Here is a 15,955-nt window from a genome sequence, read left to right as displayed (position 1 = left end):
GGAACACAACAGTACTGCTTTTTGGCGGTAGAATATAGATACTAAATAGTCTCTGGTTCAGTGAGCAATTTTAGATTCTGAAGTGACACCCGTTATTTTTTGTTACTTGCTTACCAACACAGAAGAAATAGTGCACAAATGTATGGCTATATAATTATCATAGCGTCTATAAATACTTTCTAAAAAAAGAAACATCCCTTACCTGAGAAGAAGTGGCAAAAGAAACTCAGCAGGATCTTTTGTTAATTTGTGATGATGAGCATGTCACATTGCTCCGTACGTTGCTCAGCGGATCTCTCTCAGGAGATGAAAAATAATCTAATGTAATATTTTTACGACACTAAGATACTTGGAGAAAATATTTTCAGATGCTAGAAGTTACTTAACAAATAAGTAGTTAGAGCAGCAACATTGCACTAAGCTGATTAGGTCTTATAATCTGTTCCAGTGACTAATTGTCAATTGTCATTGTCAATATGAATTGTCAATAACTTTACAGTGAAACAGAAACAATGGAAATGTTATCTATAATGTAACTAAACATGAAAGAGTATATATAACCCGCGAATAACCGTTAATCAATTATTCAGTTGTATTCAACAACACTAATTAAATATTTACTCTACGTTATATTTCCGACTTGACTCCACATGGTACTTTAGTTTAAGTGAAAAAAATACCCAACCAAAAACTATAAATATGGACTTACCGGAAAAAATCGAAAACCTTTCGTTGAATAAGTATTATGAATTTCTTTGATGATGAGAATTTAATACGATAAAATGTAACTTAACTTAAATCACCTAACTCTTTTAGCGCTCAAAACAGCACTCAAACAAAACGTGAGGGTTATATTGGCTGGAAGGAATATTTTATGGCAATAGCATTTTTAGCTGCGAAGCGAAGCAAAGATCCAAGTTATCAAGTGGGAGCCTGTGTTGTTAATAAAGAAAACAAAATACTTGGGATTGGGTAAATATTTCAAATAATTAAATAACATTTTCCAGGACGGTGAACACATATCTAGACATTATAATAATTACTTATCCATTATACCCAGTTTAATATCCCTGTATTTTTTTTAAATATTTTATTCAACTCAGACCGGATTTATATAACACAAATATTAAGTTTGTACCATTTCAAAATTAATATATGTGATTAAATTGGTAAATAACTTAAAAAAGCCATAAGATTTGTACCCAAGCCTAAATTTGTGACCTCTTGTTTATTGCATTTTTCTTATATTTTACTATAACTTGCCAAAATTATGAAAATTGTAATAGAACAGAAATTGAATTAGTAGAGCTTCATAGAATACACAAGCATTATATTATTACCGTAACTATTTTATTAATACTCAACTAAAATGTCACGGAAAATGCAAACATTTTGTACTTTCTATTACAATTTAAGTTTCTTTGAAAATAAGAAATAATTTTACTTAAATTATAATAGAGGACATCTTGAAACACTAATTCATAGATTTATATTCATATACTTCAAATAATTGTTGAAAATAATTATAGAAAAATATAATTAATAACAAATAAAATTAAATATATATTTTACATTAATTTCAGGTACAATGGTTTCCCAATTGGGTGTAAAGATGACGATTTTCCATGGGGTAAAAATACACCATCACCATTGGACAGTAAATTCCTTTATGGTAAGTTAAAATTAAATAATATTTTAATTTTATGAGAATTTCTCCTACTTCAGTGTCATTAAAAAACTTTTTAAATGCAATAAAATTATAATAATCTACTTATTAAAAATAATATAATGTATGTAATTATAATAAATGCAATTTCTGAATTTTTTAGTACTAATAAAACAGCCACTAATAAATTTATTTATTTAAATTTGTAATAAAATAAATATTGTAAAGTAAGATAAGGTGTGAAGTTGTCTAAATCGAAAGATATTACACTTAATCTGTGTGTTAGCAAGCAACTTTATCATTTAGTTGTCCGGTGCAACTTAAAAAATAACTCTCATTTTGTCATAATGCACTAAATTAAGTATAATTCAAAAAATTATAAATGACAGTCAAAATGGACTGTAATTTGATAAGATAAATATTTATGTATGATTAGATTGATTGTTTTAACTAATATCAAATACAATATTTGTATTTTGAATTTGAGTGAGCTATAACAAACAATTATGTGATTTATTTTGTTTATTTATTAGAAAAATCAACAAAAGGGACAAGGTTTCAAGGTTTACATATAAAATGCACTTATAATTTAAATTATAAATAATTACAATATGCTATGATATTTTTATGAATATCATTAACAAATAGATTGGGAAATTACCGATATAGTAATAATAAATAAACTTATTCAGTAAATCAGTTCTATCATAATACTAAAAAGGAAACAGACACAGTAAAAAAAAAAATCAAAAGAAGATTTTTTTGAATTATACTTATTTTAGTGCATTATGACAAAGTGAAAGTTATTTTTATGTTGCACTTACACCGGTGATGTGACAACTAAATGATAATGTTGCTTGCTAACACACAGATTAAGTGTAATATCTTTCGATTTAGACAACTTCACACCTTATCTTACTTTACAATATTTATTTTATTACAAATTTAAATCGTAAATAAATAAATTTATTAGTGGTGGTTTTGTTAGTACTAAAAAATTGCATTTATTATAATTACATATATTATATTATTTTTAATAAGTAGATGATTATCATTTTATTGTAATTAATGACATGCAATTAAAAAGTTTTTTAATGACACTGAAGTAGTAGAACTTCTCATTCAAGTACATAATTACAATAAACACTCTTATTATTTTTTTTAATTTATTAAATTACATAGATAATCTGCCAAGAGCGCCACTTGACGAGTTCACCACTAACTATACACAAATGTTACCTACCTAGGCTAAGCTCTGCCACCAAGTGTATTTTTAGTGTTATCTATATCTATTTATAATAACTGTTGTTCTTTCAGTATGTCATGCAGAAATGAATGCGATATTGAACAAAAATTCTGCTGATTTAAATAACTGCACAATATATGTGAGCCTCTTTCCATGCAATGAGTGTGCTAAAATTATAATACAATCTGGCATCAGAGAAGTTGTATATCTATCCGATGAAAAAGCACACAAGCCGATGTACATTGCCTCTAAGAAAATGTTTGATGCCGCTGGTGTAAATTACTGGTACGTATTGTATTGTATAATAAATGTCAGAAATATTAAAATTTTATCTTTTTCTATGAAATAGTCCGATCAATAATTTGTTGAGCAATATGGACCAGTTGTGTCATGCTAATTTTAGCCAAAAATTGGAGATCGGTTACCACAGTTTTTAATGTACTTTATTTGTTTTTATACATCTTTTATACTCATTAGTGGTAAAGAAACAAATTGTATTAAAATCTACATGTGACAGCTGTTATTTTACCACATTTGTATCCTATCTGCATTAGAGCAGCTTTAAACCTACTTGTTGAAAGGATTTCAGTTAGTAATGAGACATTAAATTTTTATTTGGACTATGTTCTACTTAACCATCCAATCTATAAAAACAAGTCAACTAACTCAGTGCCTTATATAAGGTTGCTTTTTTTGAATAAACTTCCTACATAATATATCAGCTCTGGACTCTTTAAAATATGTATCGTTTTTTTTTCCAATAAATATGCTTGTTTTTTTAATTAACAATGTAGTCAAATCTCAATTATCAATGGATCTGAAATAACATCAAACTTAATGAAAACAATTAATGCAGTACTCATTTTACTTTCTTTTCCAGGCAATTTATACCAAAGAATGACACCATTGTAATCAAATTTACATGAATTGACTGGAACAACAAGACCTCATCGAAATTATGTATTAATTAATACAAATCAATAAATATACTTAAGAACTTTTAAAAGCAATTGTGATGTTTGTTGGACATATTTTTATATGAATTATAAGTTTTGACTTCATATATTTTTGTAAGGATATGTAATAAATAAAAGAGACATGTAAATAAATTTGTAAAATAAAATTTTATTACTTTATGTACAAGATGACAGGGGTACAAAATACTCCAATCACAAACTAAAAAAAAAAAATCAACATGGTTGTTCCAAAGAAACATTGAAAGATTGAATGTGATGCAACTCCTCTGAGCAGAACAGGATGGCTTTCGATAATTAAAAAACAATACATTTTTTTCTTGATTATTTGTATCCGAAAATGTTTTATAGCATAATATATTTGCCTTAATGTTCTGCAATCAGTGAAGATAGCCGAAACATCTCACTAGATAAAACCATTTACTTTTCAAACTACACACAGTAAAGTGGTTATGAAGTTTTCGTGTATTCAATAATTATAATTATTGTCCAAACTTTACACATATCTACAATGAAATTAAAAACAATAAAACCTAAGGCAATTACAGTTATCCATGTTGTCAATCAAATGATTACAAATTTCATTCTACGCCCCACACAGTCAATAAATTTTAAGTTGACAAAGACTTTTGGGAATCTAACTTTATTGTACAATAAAAACTTAATTATAAGAATTATTTACAAAGCAAACCTCAGTTTAGTTAATATTGCATGAGGTTTAAGAATTTGCCACACTTTTTTTTTACAAAAACCAGCCATTTTTAATAAATCCTAATTATATAATACGTTATTTGAATATCGATGAACACAAGATTTGTTAATGGAATAAAAAAAACCTACAATTTTTTTATCATCTCGTCATAAAATATTACAGTTTTTGTTCTTACAGTCTTGACACTTAAATAAATTTACGTAAATGGAGTCGTTCGTTTATTACAAAAAAAAAAATAACAATAACAGCAAATTTTTAAGCGAATGGGACTTAAATCTAAGAAGGAACATGTCGACCCATTTCATCATAAAATTAAAATCAATGTTATTGTTAAGTAATACTTCATATTGTAATGAAATGAAGATTTACAATAAGGATAGTCAATAAAATTTACTTTCGGAATCGCAAATCTACAGTCTTCTATATGGCATATTAAATTTTAAACAGCAGAAAAAATGTATACTTTTTATTATATTAGCTCCAAAAATTTTTAAATCAGAAAAAAATTATGCTTCATCGTCGTCGACTAACATCAATAACTTATTTTGTATGTAATTAAGAGTCGCGTTTTCAACTCGTATTCGAATCAACTGGCCAATTATAGTCTTTGTGACACTGATATGACAAAACACCCAAACCGTTTCAGCTTATTAGTAGTTTTCAATGAGAGACATTACTATTAAAGATGAGTTCAAACGACCGCTGACGACCCGAATCCGATATCCGGTGAAGCGGGACCGGAGGGCACATCAGGGTTCATATCGACCGAGAAGCCAGATTCTTTCTCCTTCCTCTCCGACCGACCGACACCTCCAATGTGCGGGTGAGAACGAGTCGTGGTCGCTCAGTTGTCGAGGGCGAAGTCCCCGGGCTGCGCGTCGTCGGCGGGCGGCGCGTCGGGCTTGAAGGCGAGCGCGTGCGGGAACTTGGCGCGACACGCCTGCACGTACTGCTCCGTCTCCTTCTCGCACTCGCCGAAGTCGCCCGCGCGGAGACTCTCCAGCACCTCGACGCATCCCTGGAAATATTTATAATTCTCTACACACTTTTCCGCTTTGTCTTTACGAACATTTATATTTCATTAAGAATCTTTAACACACCATCTTTTACAAGATGCATTAGCGATTCTTATCTTCGTGATACTTGATTTCAGACGGCTGACGTAAGCAGAAAATATTTTCAAGGTTATTGGTGTGGGGTCTCACAAAGATCAATTATTGGTCTCTTTATCTACCTCATTTACATTAATGACCTAACTATGAAATATAATCCCTTACAATAATTGCAATCCAAATATTTGCTGAACCGAACTATCTTAGTCTCGCTAAATCCAGATATTTGCGGGATCCAGTAGATGCAGGGTCCATTTAGACCTCCTTTAAATCAATCGTAAAAAGACCTAATAGACTTGCTAGGTGTTTGGTACATCTTAAGTGGTTTTCAAACAAACTTAAGTGGTTTATAAATAATAAATTATCATTAAAATATTGTGAAGCAGCTGTTAATACACCTATTTCTTTAAATTTTTCGCGTAATTATGTCCTAGAGCTAATATTGTCAATAGTTTGGATAGCTCTTTTCTGCAGAATAAATATTATTTCAATATCTGCCCGATAATAACGGTCCATATGTCATAAGACTATGAAAAGTACTAAAATAAACGAGCATAGTAAGTACTCATGTCCATCTCAACATTACTGAGTATTGATGCTTGGCGTTAGAATATATTATGACGGTCCTGTATGTCGGTACCTGTATGGAGAGGCCGGGCAGGTCGAGGCGCGTGGCGAGCGCGAGCGCGGCGGGCGCGGGCGCGGGCTGCAGGCGGCGCAGCGCGCGCGCGCCCCACAGCGCGCCGCGTTGCGAGCGCAGCGCCGGCCCGGCCACGAACTCCTCCGCCATCGTCTGCGGGCTGCGCCCCTTGAACATCTGCAACGTGACGACGCCAACGTGACTACCGTTGTCGGCCCGACGGCGGTGCGTCGCACGCTCGCCGACCTACCGGCTGCGTCTCCTTGTCGATGACGGTGGTCACGCCGGCCGGGAGCCCCGCCTGCTTGTCGTCCAGCCAGGTCCGGAAGCGGAGCAGGCAGTCGTGGAGGTGTTCGTTCTGACTGTCGAGTCTCCACGCGCGCTTTATGCTCTGCAGCATCAGGAGCGGCTTTTCTGTAAGACATCATTGATACGATCGTGAATATGTATTATTACGTATTAACCGAGTGCAATTTTATACAGAAAGAAGACCCATGGACTCACCTTTCCTAAAGTATATTTCGAAGGCCATGAGATGAGTGTCTATTCGGTCCGCGGCGAGCGTCCGCAACGGTTGCAGGAACTTTAACGCTTGCTCTAACGGATCCTCTGCCTGGGAAACGACAACAATATTTTATGCATTATTGGTTTTGTTTGATCTATCTGTTTTGAACTACCTGCGATGTTCCTGTCATAGGAGGCGAAAAGAAGCTTCACGTTACAGACCCGGTGTGGTCGCTCCTCGTGAGAAGATTATCTCGTCCGTCTATTCAAAACTACGAACTTTTGCGCTATCCACGCTAAACATGTAACGATCACGTCTCCTTAGACGAATCCTTAATCCTTATTAAGGATTCGTTTGGCGTGCAGAATCCGAAGAGAACGTGATTTATTGCTTCGTCGTAGTCGATTAAATATTTGATCTTCGGTAAAAAGATAATTAATACAACTGTATATCGACGTTATCATAGTGACAGACAGACAGCCGCCTCGGGCCGCTCTCATGAGACTCATGGCACGTTTATATAAAACATGCATTGTTAAGTAAAAGTGGGTCACAAATGACACGTTACACACTTCAACGTCGAAAATCTTATAATGATTTAATGATGCAACTCGAAACGACAGAAATGAAAATATTTCAAAATAAATTGATACTACCGTTATTTTATTGTGATATTCAAAAGGGAAGGGAAGATATACAAGTAAACTGCACTTTGTTTTTTTTTTATAAATAACTAGCTGTCACCCATAGTTTCGCTCGGGTTTGTCGTCTAATTTGTATCGTTGGACTAATTTCTTTCGTATGACCACATGAAGACCATCACATTAAGGTTAAGGTGGGATTGAAACCCGATTACAGCTCCCCCTACCGCCCGGTAGGTTATTATTTTATTTGCAGGAAGCCGGGACCAGTAACTAGTCTTTTTTAAGTTCATTCTAAGTGAGTTGTAAATAAATAAATAAATAAATAAATAAATATTGGACAACATCACATACATTACTCTGATCCCAATGTAAGTAGCTAAAGCACTTGTGTTATGGAAAATCAGAAGTAACGACGGTACCACAAACACCCAGACCCAAGACAACATAGAAAATTACTCTGAGAACTTTATTTAATATTCAGATTCGCTGTTGATTCAAATAGTGTATTTTAATGATTTACTTACATATCGACACCTACAATTTATACTACGCTAACTCGAATTTTAGTGAAAATCGTTATTTTGTGCCAAGTTGCTTAAAACATGTTATTTTATATTTATTAATAAATATCGTGAAGAAATATACAAAATTAGCGAAGTAACAAATTTATACAACGCTAACTAAGGGCGGCCGCTGAGCCGAGATGACCCAGTGGTTAGAACGCGTGCATCTTAACCGATGATTTCGGGTTCAAGCCCAGGCAAGCACCGCTGAATTTTCATGTGCTTAATTTGTGTTTATAATTCATTTCGTGCTCGGCGGTGTAGGAAAACATCGTCAGGAAACCTGCATGTGTCTAATTTCAACGAAATTCTGCCACATATGTATTCCACCAACCCGCATTGGAGCAGCGTGGTGGAACATGCTCCAAACCTTCTCCTCAAAGAGAGAGGAGGCATTAGCCCAGCAGAGGGAAATTTATAGGCTGTTAATGTAATAACTAAAGGCAATTTTTGAAATCGATTTATATTACGCTAACGATTATTAGCGGAGTGTGCGCACACTTTCGAGTTATCATAGTATAAATTGTTGGTGTCGATATATTATACAGGGGAATATTATAAAATATTTTCAATGGAAATTTTATTAAAATTTGTTGGGTAAAACTACTCACCCTAGCAAGTTTGTCCGGAACGAGCTCATCAAGCTGTGGAGCTTCTGGATCGCCTTGTTCTTGCTGCTGTCTCGCTTTATGGTGCTGTTCACGTTTCACCTGGAAATTTAATACATTAAAATTTTAGACAGCTTCCAGAACAATTAGTGTAAAAAGAATGAAGAGCGATAAATAAAATCGTCTTGCACAGGAAATAAATCGTCGAAATTAAGTCACCTGTTTTATAATTACGGTAATTGAGATAAAATAAAATGTTGAAATAAACTCAGTCATTATTTACGATGAGGCTTGATACATTTGCTTTTTATTTATACACATACTCACAAATACAATGGCTGATTCTCATAACGACCATTATCCTTTATCAGAAGTAAGATCTCGGCGTCATTATTCTTAAAAGACGCGTTAATTTCACGATCGGATCTGTCTCAATACGTATTCAATCGACAATATTTGCTTTTTATATAATTTATTTAATATCAAATATATTTACCTGAACCTGTGCCGCCAGGGCACTTTCCTGTTCAGCTTTGCGTTTCGCTTTCCTCTGTTTATTTCTGAGTTTCTTTAGCTCCGATGGCGCGAGATTTTCTGTAATAAAAATACGACATATTTATAAATACCGGTTTTGATACATTATTTGCACTAGAACAGAACTATACAAATTTAGTCTTTTGGACGAGTTATTATTATGAAACAAAATATAACTTTTACACATAATACATTAATTAAAACAATTTGATGAGTGTGGAGATGAATCAAAAAATTCTTGTGAAAAAAAATTGATATTTAAACGTATTAAAACGAATTTATAATTATTTTATATCTTCCATAAATACATATTTTTCTTAACACTTCCGCCGATTACCCGCGACCTTCAGGTTATAATTTATACCTACAGTTAAACATATACATCAATTACTAAACTATGGTAACGTGAACCAAACACATTAAAACGAGATTTATTTCCACGATATAAGGATCAGGTCCGCCTCCGGTGTAACAACAATTACAGACGATAATTGTCAATTTGCATTCCAATATACAAATCCTAAGTACACTCAAAGATTACAAATAATTGGAGATAATTGTCAATATTAAGATGAAGTGAATTACGCGATCAATCACGTAAATAAATGTCGCTTTAATGATGAACATCCTGTTGCTATTGCTGAGTAAACCTCACTCCCTCTAGATGAAGAAACATAATACTTGGAGCGTATATCACCAAGTTGTTCCAATAAAAAGAGCGGACAGAAGAACAGACGTCACAGCCAGGTTTTAGTTATGATGCTTTTAAATAACGCAGGCGATATTTGAAAACATTTTCAAATTTGAATCCTGTTATCTTTCGGCTAAAATCCATGTTTTGTATCCACTGAGCAATCTCTCAATGTTATAATAAGCGCTGATGTAATTGTACACATGATGAAAATAAAGCTATGATTTTTATTATAATAATCTATATGATATGAATACATAAAATAATGTAGGTAATTATAATTCCAGCTAGGTATACAAGTGCTAAAACTTTTATATAAAACTTGTTATCGACCGCGGCTTCGTTCCCGTTGTAAGGTATGGTCGTCAGGCGTAAGACAAAAAAAAATACAGACAATTGATAAACTCCTCCTTTTAGAAGTCGGTTAAAAAGTAGCTTTTATCCTTGAAAGGAGTTCAAACTTTTTTTTTATGTTGCTTGCTTCATACAAAATTACATTGAATTTGGTTCAGTGATAAAATAATATCAATCGATAATTCCTACATCAGTATCATTCATCGTCAGTAAAACAACCACAGTATAAGCAACAAACAGAGGCGTTCGTCTCAAATTTATATTTATAAATCCTATACGAATACATCAAAACTTAAAGGTTACATTTCCTGAAAAACTAGTTTTTTTTATAAAAAATAATGTAGATGTGGTTTTTCTTTTTTAATTAATTGAAATCGACGATTTTTTACTCAACAAACCAATTTTGTAGCTACTCTAAATTACTTCACTTTGTTTAATCAAATCAAAATATTTTTTATTCAAGTAGGCTCATAAAAGCACTTTTGAATCGTCATGTTACAGCGTCCTAAAATAAAAAAAGTAAAGCTACAATTTTCAATTTTCAAAATAGAAGATCCGGCAAGAAACTCCTACTGAGTTACTTTTTTCCACCATTTTAATTACATGATGTCAGGTGTTTGTTTCGAAAAACATATAATGAAATTGCTTAAATACTTAAATAAACAAAAAACTGCATATAAAAGTCAATTTTCTTAAATATCATGCTTATTGATAATAGAATTTTACTTCCAAAGAGCTTGTTCTAGTGGTGACAGTTCATAAAATTGTTCTGGATCAGTTATACACAAAAGTTTCGTCTTCTTACTTATTATATATAGGTGCTTATTAATATTATAAAATACTTATTATTATTATTTATTTCTTCTATTAAACTCTCCCCATCTCCGGTTGACTTATCACGACCAAAATTAATTTAATAAAAATGTTTCTCCTCGCAAATCGAATCGACCGCCTTAGCCTAGCCACTGTCGTTTACATTTTGTACAAAAGTGCATTGTAAGCGGCGATCATGAGTGACATCAGATCCGGTCGGCTTTGATTGAAGTAGAGCGGACTGCGCGCGCGGAATTATGATTTGATTGTAATACGAGGCCGCGACTGCTATGAAACGTATAGTATTAGTTAAGTCATTTATATAATGTTATAAACATTAATTTGTTTATGTAAAGTCAAGTATAGAATTTTAACATGATTGTTATTGAAAAAAATCGTTTACTGACACAAATAAAATGAATCACACAATGAATATTGGTCACTGCCTGCTGTTATTTACTATTTTTTATAGTTGAATATCTGCTACGAGACCATAAAATCACGGGCACTTTTTTAATTGTCATCATGTTCAAGATACAATTCTGGAAGAAAACTGCAATAATGGAGAAAATTTAAGTCGAATTAAGCTTAGGCTTATACTTTTATTTCATTTCATAGCCAATAGTTAAAAGATGATTTTTACAGATAACAATAATGTCAACATTAAATGCTGATCACCATACGATGCCTATGCAAAAAATAAATAAGGACTGAAAACGTATCTTTATTTCTTGTGTACGGGGTTAAAGCCCAGTTTTAGTGTTTAAAGATCGTGCCCAGATTACAATCGGCATGATTTTACGAGCATAGATATAGACGATCACAACGAACAATAAAAAGTCTAATTCCATACAAAAACACGATCCTGTCGTAGTTCTATTCAATGAACCAATAAACCGACTTATAAACTATCTACAATCGTAAAAAATAATCGTGTGTATTTTTTCTTAGTTTTAATAATCGTACACCTACACAGACATGAGCACCTGCCAGCACGCGTTACCGATGTTTTGCAAACACAATGGAACGATTGAAACTTCATTAAGGTCACTGACCATTGTGGTATTAACTACCACTATTTGCTAATTTCGGAATATCACGACGTATGACAATAGCTAGAATTATTTTCATGCTTCTGTTGTTCAAATACCTAATAATCGTGAATTAAAAAAGTTTTTACTTAAGGTGCATAAATGGGAAAGATCATATAAAGTAGTACCTAACAAAGAAACGCGCCTCTCAGCGGTTATGTAAACAAGTATACTTTTATCAATTTGGAGTTTGGTCATAGGTGACGTAGGTTGTACAATAAACAGCATTGAAAAAGTAATGAAGATGTTTAAGATATCAATCTGTGACTCTGGCAGCGATATAGTTCAAATAGGTTTAATTCCGAAATAAAATTATGTTTTATCTTTTTTTATCTAAAATTTGTTCCAGAATTAGAAAAAAAAATCACACACATTGTCTATAACGATCGCTCATTCTCATGTGACAGTTTCTCTAAATATCTTAATCATTGAGAACAACAAAGCTTTTGTTTTCAAACAAGAATATCGGCCCATTTAATAGCATCACCAGCCCGTGTTCATCAACAGTCGCACGTATGCCACTGTGCTCGATCTCCTGCATTTATTCCGCTGGCATTCACTATTTTCATAGTTGTTTAAGAAAATTTGTTCGTATGATTGGTATATGAATATAATAAGGGGTAATCGCCGGAACTAATGACCCAATTCCAAATCAATTACAATCAATTACTAATATACGGTCGGCGCGGGACGTAAATTAAATAAACATCAATCTACTCATTATTGTTATGTATAGTCCACTAGCTGAACCTGCGGCTTTACACACGCGAAATTTATAAAACTTAACCTATAGCATACTTTAACCCCTCGAAGGGTGAACTGATAAAAGTAGCCTATTTTCTTCCCCGTAACCCAAGCTATGTCCATACCGACCATTTAATCGAAGGGTTCAGCGGTTTATATATAAATTAAGAATTTAATAATTAAAAATATCAATGAACAAGGATTGTATGGTAGGTATAAATTGTTCATTTTCACTTTTTGTATGGTGTCCATACGGATACCGCCCATTAAACAGAAAGACCAACGCTTTGTATTGGGGTTTGCTATTTAAGTTCGAAGGGTGAGTCAGTCTATGTAATTACAGGACTAATGGTTTGGGGAATTATTCATAGTGCCATTGTTTATAAGGTGTAGTGACCACTTATAATGTTGTGGGTGATTTTATTGTTTGACTTCATTATATAAAAGTATAGAATATTTTAACATATATATATTTTTTTATAAATTAACTCTTTATGCAATAAACAATCTATTTAATGTACTTCCGTGATCGAAAAAAAATACCCGCGAGAGTCCGCTTTTTTTAATTAATACAAAAAACCAAAGCGCGTACAATCAGTTTCACGTATCAGAAGCGAAACCTTTTCAAAATGTGAAAAGGTTTCGCTGTGGAAACGTTGCATTCAAAATTGACCTTGAATTTTATCTCGTAGCACGAAATTTCCCTTCAATAATTATAATTTATAATAATCTGCATAGGTGTTCCCCTCGATTCCGTTTTCGCGAAATTTCATTTCTATTTAATATACATAGGTATAAGTACATAGGTAATTTTTTATATTTCAGGATGATGATGAGGTACGTATAATTTCCTCTCTCAGTCCCAAGTTACCTCAACGTGTAAATTGAGTTAACATTTACTGTTATTGACAGGCTTGCTTAACAAATTAAAAACTTAGAAAAATATTTTTAGTAATACGTATGCGGAACATACAGACGCGTTATATTAAAACTGAGTACTTATTATATATATATATATATACAGAATCTACTTTTACAGTCATGTTTTCGATTAACGCCTGTCGAAATCGGCAATCGGAATAGCAGACCATTGTTCATAAAATCTGTACCGAGTCACGTTTAAGTAACGATACATAGCTTAATGAGAAACGCGAGTATTTGCAACGTGATTCAGAACATAACACCCCACGTACTTTTCAACGAGTCGCTTTATTAGAAACAAGATGTTACCGGCGATTTCGTACGTTTCTAACTTTGCAACGATCAATATCTCGCTATTGATTTCTTGTACAAAATTTTATCATATTCGAACCATTTTTTTTATTTACGTAAGCTCTAATGGCAAAGTCAACATTCATAATATAGATTAGAAAATTAGACGTACAAATAAATTATTTATAAATTTAAGCTTCATATAATCAATATATTTTCTCATACATTTATGTAGGTAATGTTTAACAGGTGCAAAATATATATATATAAGTAAATAACTTCGAACCTGACCACATCCTTATTCGTATGTGTATAAACAACTGAATATACCGCATAAATGTCTTCATAGTTTTCCATTAAAATTAAAGTCGATTTAATTTAAGAGTCAATATTCGATTTGTTTAGGAACTAGACTTGTATTGAGGTACAATATTCACGCACCTGCGGATTTGCATTGCATCCGGCCCACCTAGATAATTGTAGACGTTCAGACATTCATTTTTAACCCAATTACATTATGAAAAGATTTGTTTATTTCTATATGTATTTATTGTATTACTAAAGCCATAGTTATATACCTATTCATATTTAATGTTAATTTATTTTTGAGACAATACCTGATAATTTTGTTCCCTTTATTTGGTGCCCTTAAGTATATTAACCATTCCTTACATCGCCAATGCACCACCAACCTTGGGAATTAATACGTTATATCCCTTGTGCCTGTAGTTACATTGACCCCCTACTCACTCTTCAAGCCGTTTAATAATAATGCTGAGTATTGCTGTTTGGGGATGGAATATGCGATGAGTGAATGATACCCAAACGAGCTTACACAAAGCCTTACTATATAAAGGAAATAATTAATTTTTCTTAAGAGCTCCCTCGTGGTGTCTCCATGTAAAGAAACAAAAAAAAATATAATAATAATAAACATAAAATTCAAACAAAATTAAAAAAATGGATAAAAGAAAACATACCAATGTGTTATTGTACACAAAATATAATTTTATATGATCTAGTTAATTAAATAAACAAATACAAAATTATCGTCTGTCATAGTACACGCCAATAAATAATAATTGAATCGATACCTTTTTTTGAGGCGGGGAGAGGACTTTATTTAACGCTATGTTTTTAAATTACGGTCTTACTTAAACAACATTTCAGTAAGACTTCTCTAGGACGGTCTTACGGTCGTGGAGAAGTTAGAAAAATAAAAATGGTGGCACGCAAGAACGCAAGACGCAAAAACGGAACCCAAATAATCTTCACAACTATCTAAAAATGAAATCATACTGATTTAGGCAATATCGATATTATGTTTAAAGAATTACATAAATTTGAAAGTGTATGGAATCGAAAAATGTATTGAAAAAACCTTAGATTAAAGATAAACAAAATCGGCTGTTGTAACTAATATTATATCATATTGTTTTTTAATTTTATTACAATCTTTTTATGGGTTCACACAATACAATATTAATTTCAGCGTTGCCAAGTTGTATATAATACTTAGTACGTATATTTAACGACAAATCGTGACAACCCTTGAATCAAAAATAATAAAATAAAGTCAACAAGCTAATAAAAGCGGACGTATTACGTAACATCATTGTGCCTTAATCCTAAGACACGTCGCACACACAAATTGCAGCTCTAATTCACCGGTTTCGCAAAACTAATGAAATCGCGGCCCTGGCACGAGGCGTGCGCCGCGCTTTGCACCGGATGCAAGGGTCGACTACGTATATTGTCATAGCTTAACTACGTTAAGGAGCGATTAACTATATATTATAACAACGCCAGCCTACTAGAAGGGTCTAACAAGACGAAAATACTTATA

The 15,955-nt window shown here is 32.7% G+C and overlaps 2 protein-coding genes across 2 annotated transcripts in view; one reads left to right on the top strand and one right to left on the bottom strand.

Annotated features, from left to right (window-relative positions):
• Window positions 1–481: 481 nt before the first annotated feature.
• Window positions 482–4,002, top strand: LOC125072360 (deoxycytidylate deaminase). Its single transcript, XM_047682971.1, has 5 exons — window positions 482–740; window positions 817–972; window positions 1,584–1,672; window positions 2,984–3,197; window positions 3,793–4,002. The coding sequence occupies exons 1-5, from the start codon at window positions 700–702 to the stop codon at window positions 3,836–3,838; spliced, it is 546 nt and encodes a 181-aa protein (XP_047538927.1). The 5' UTR covers window positions 482–699; the 3' UTR covers window positions 3,839–4,002.
• A 15-nt stretch (window positions 4,003–4,017) lies between these two features.
• Window positions 4,018–15,955, bottom strand: part of LOC125072359 (N-alpha-acetyltransferase 15, NatA auxiliary subunit) — a 91,287-nt gene continuing 79,349 nt past the window's right edge. Inside the window, exons 11-16 of the mRNA XM_047682969.1 lie at window positions 9,167–9,264; window positions 8,674–8,772; window positions 6,855–6,963; window positions 6,601–6,764; window positions 6,351–6,527; window positions 4,018–5,616 (exon numbers count right to left, since the gene is read on the bottom strand). Coding sequence (XP_047538925.1) covers window positions 5,443–5,616; window positions 6,351–6,527; window positions 6,601–6,764; window positions 6,855–6,963; window positions 8,674–8,772; window positions 9,167–9,264 — 821 coding nt within the window. The 3' untranslated portion in view covers window positions 4,018–5,442. The remainder of the gene's footprint in view (window positions 5,617–6,350; window positions 6,528–6,600; window positions 6,765–6,854; window positions 6,964–8,673; window positions 8,773–9,166; window positions 9,265–15,955) is intronic.

The sequence above is a fragment of the Vanessa atalanta genome, chromosome 21 (assembly GCF_905147765.1).
Source record: "Vanessa atalanta chromosome 21, ilVanAtal1.2, whole genome shotgun sequence".
Classification (NCBI taxonomy): Eukaryota; Metazoa; Arthropoda; class Insecta; order Lepidoptera; family Nymphalidae; genus Vanessa; species Vanessa atalanta.
The sequence above is the reverse complement of the archived record's forward strand: the minus strand, read 5'-3'. Positions and strand labels throughout refer to the sequence as shown.

Bases quoted from the DNA above. Each gene is read 5' to 3' on its own strand.
- LOC125072360 (XM_047682971.1), top strand. From the start codon at position 700: ATGGACTTACCGGAAAAAATCGAAAACCTTTCGTTGAATAA. The intron at 973-1,583 runs GTAAATATTTCA...CATTAATTTCAG, and splicing joins AACAAAATACTTGGGATTGG to GTACAATGGTTTCCCAATTG. The intron at 1,673-2,983 runs GTAAGTTAAAAT...TTGTTCTTTCAG, and splicing joins GGACAGTAAATTCCTTTATG to TATGTCATGCAGAAATGAAT.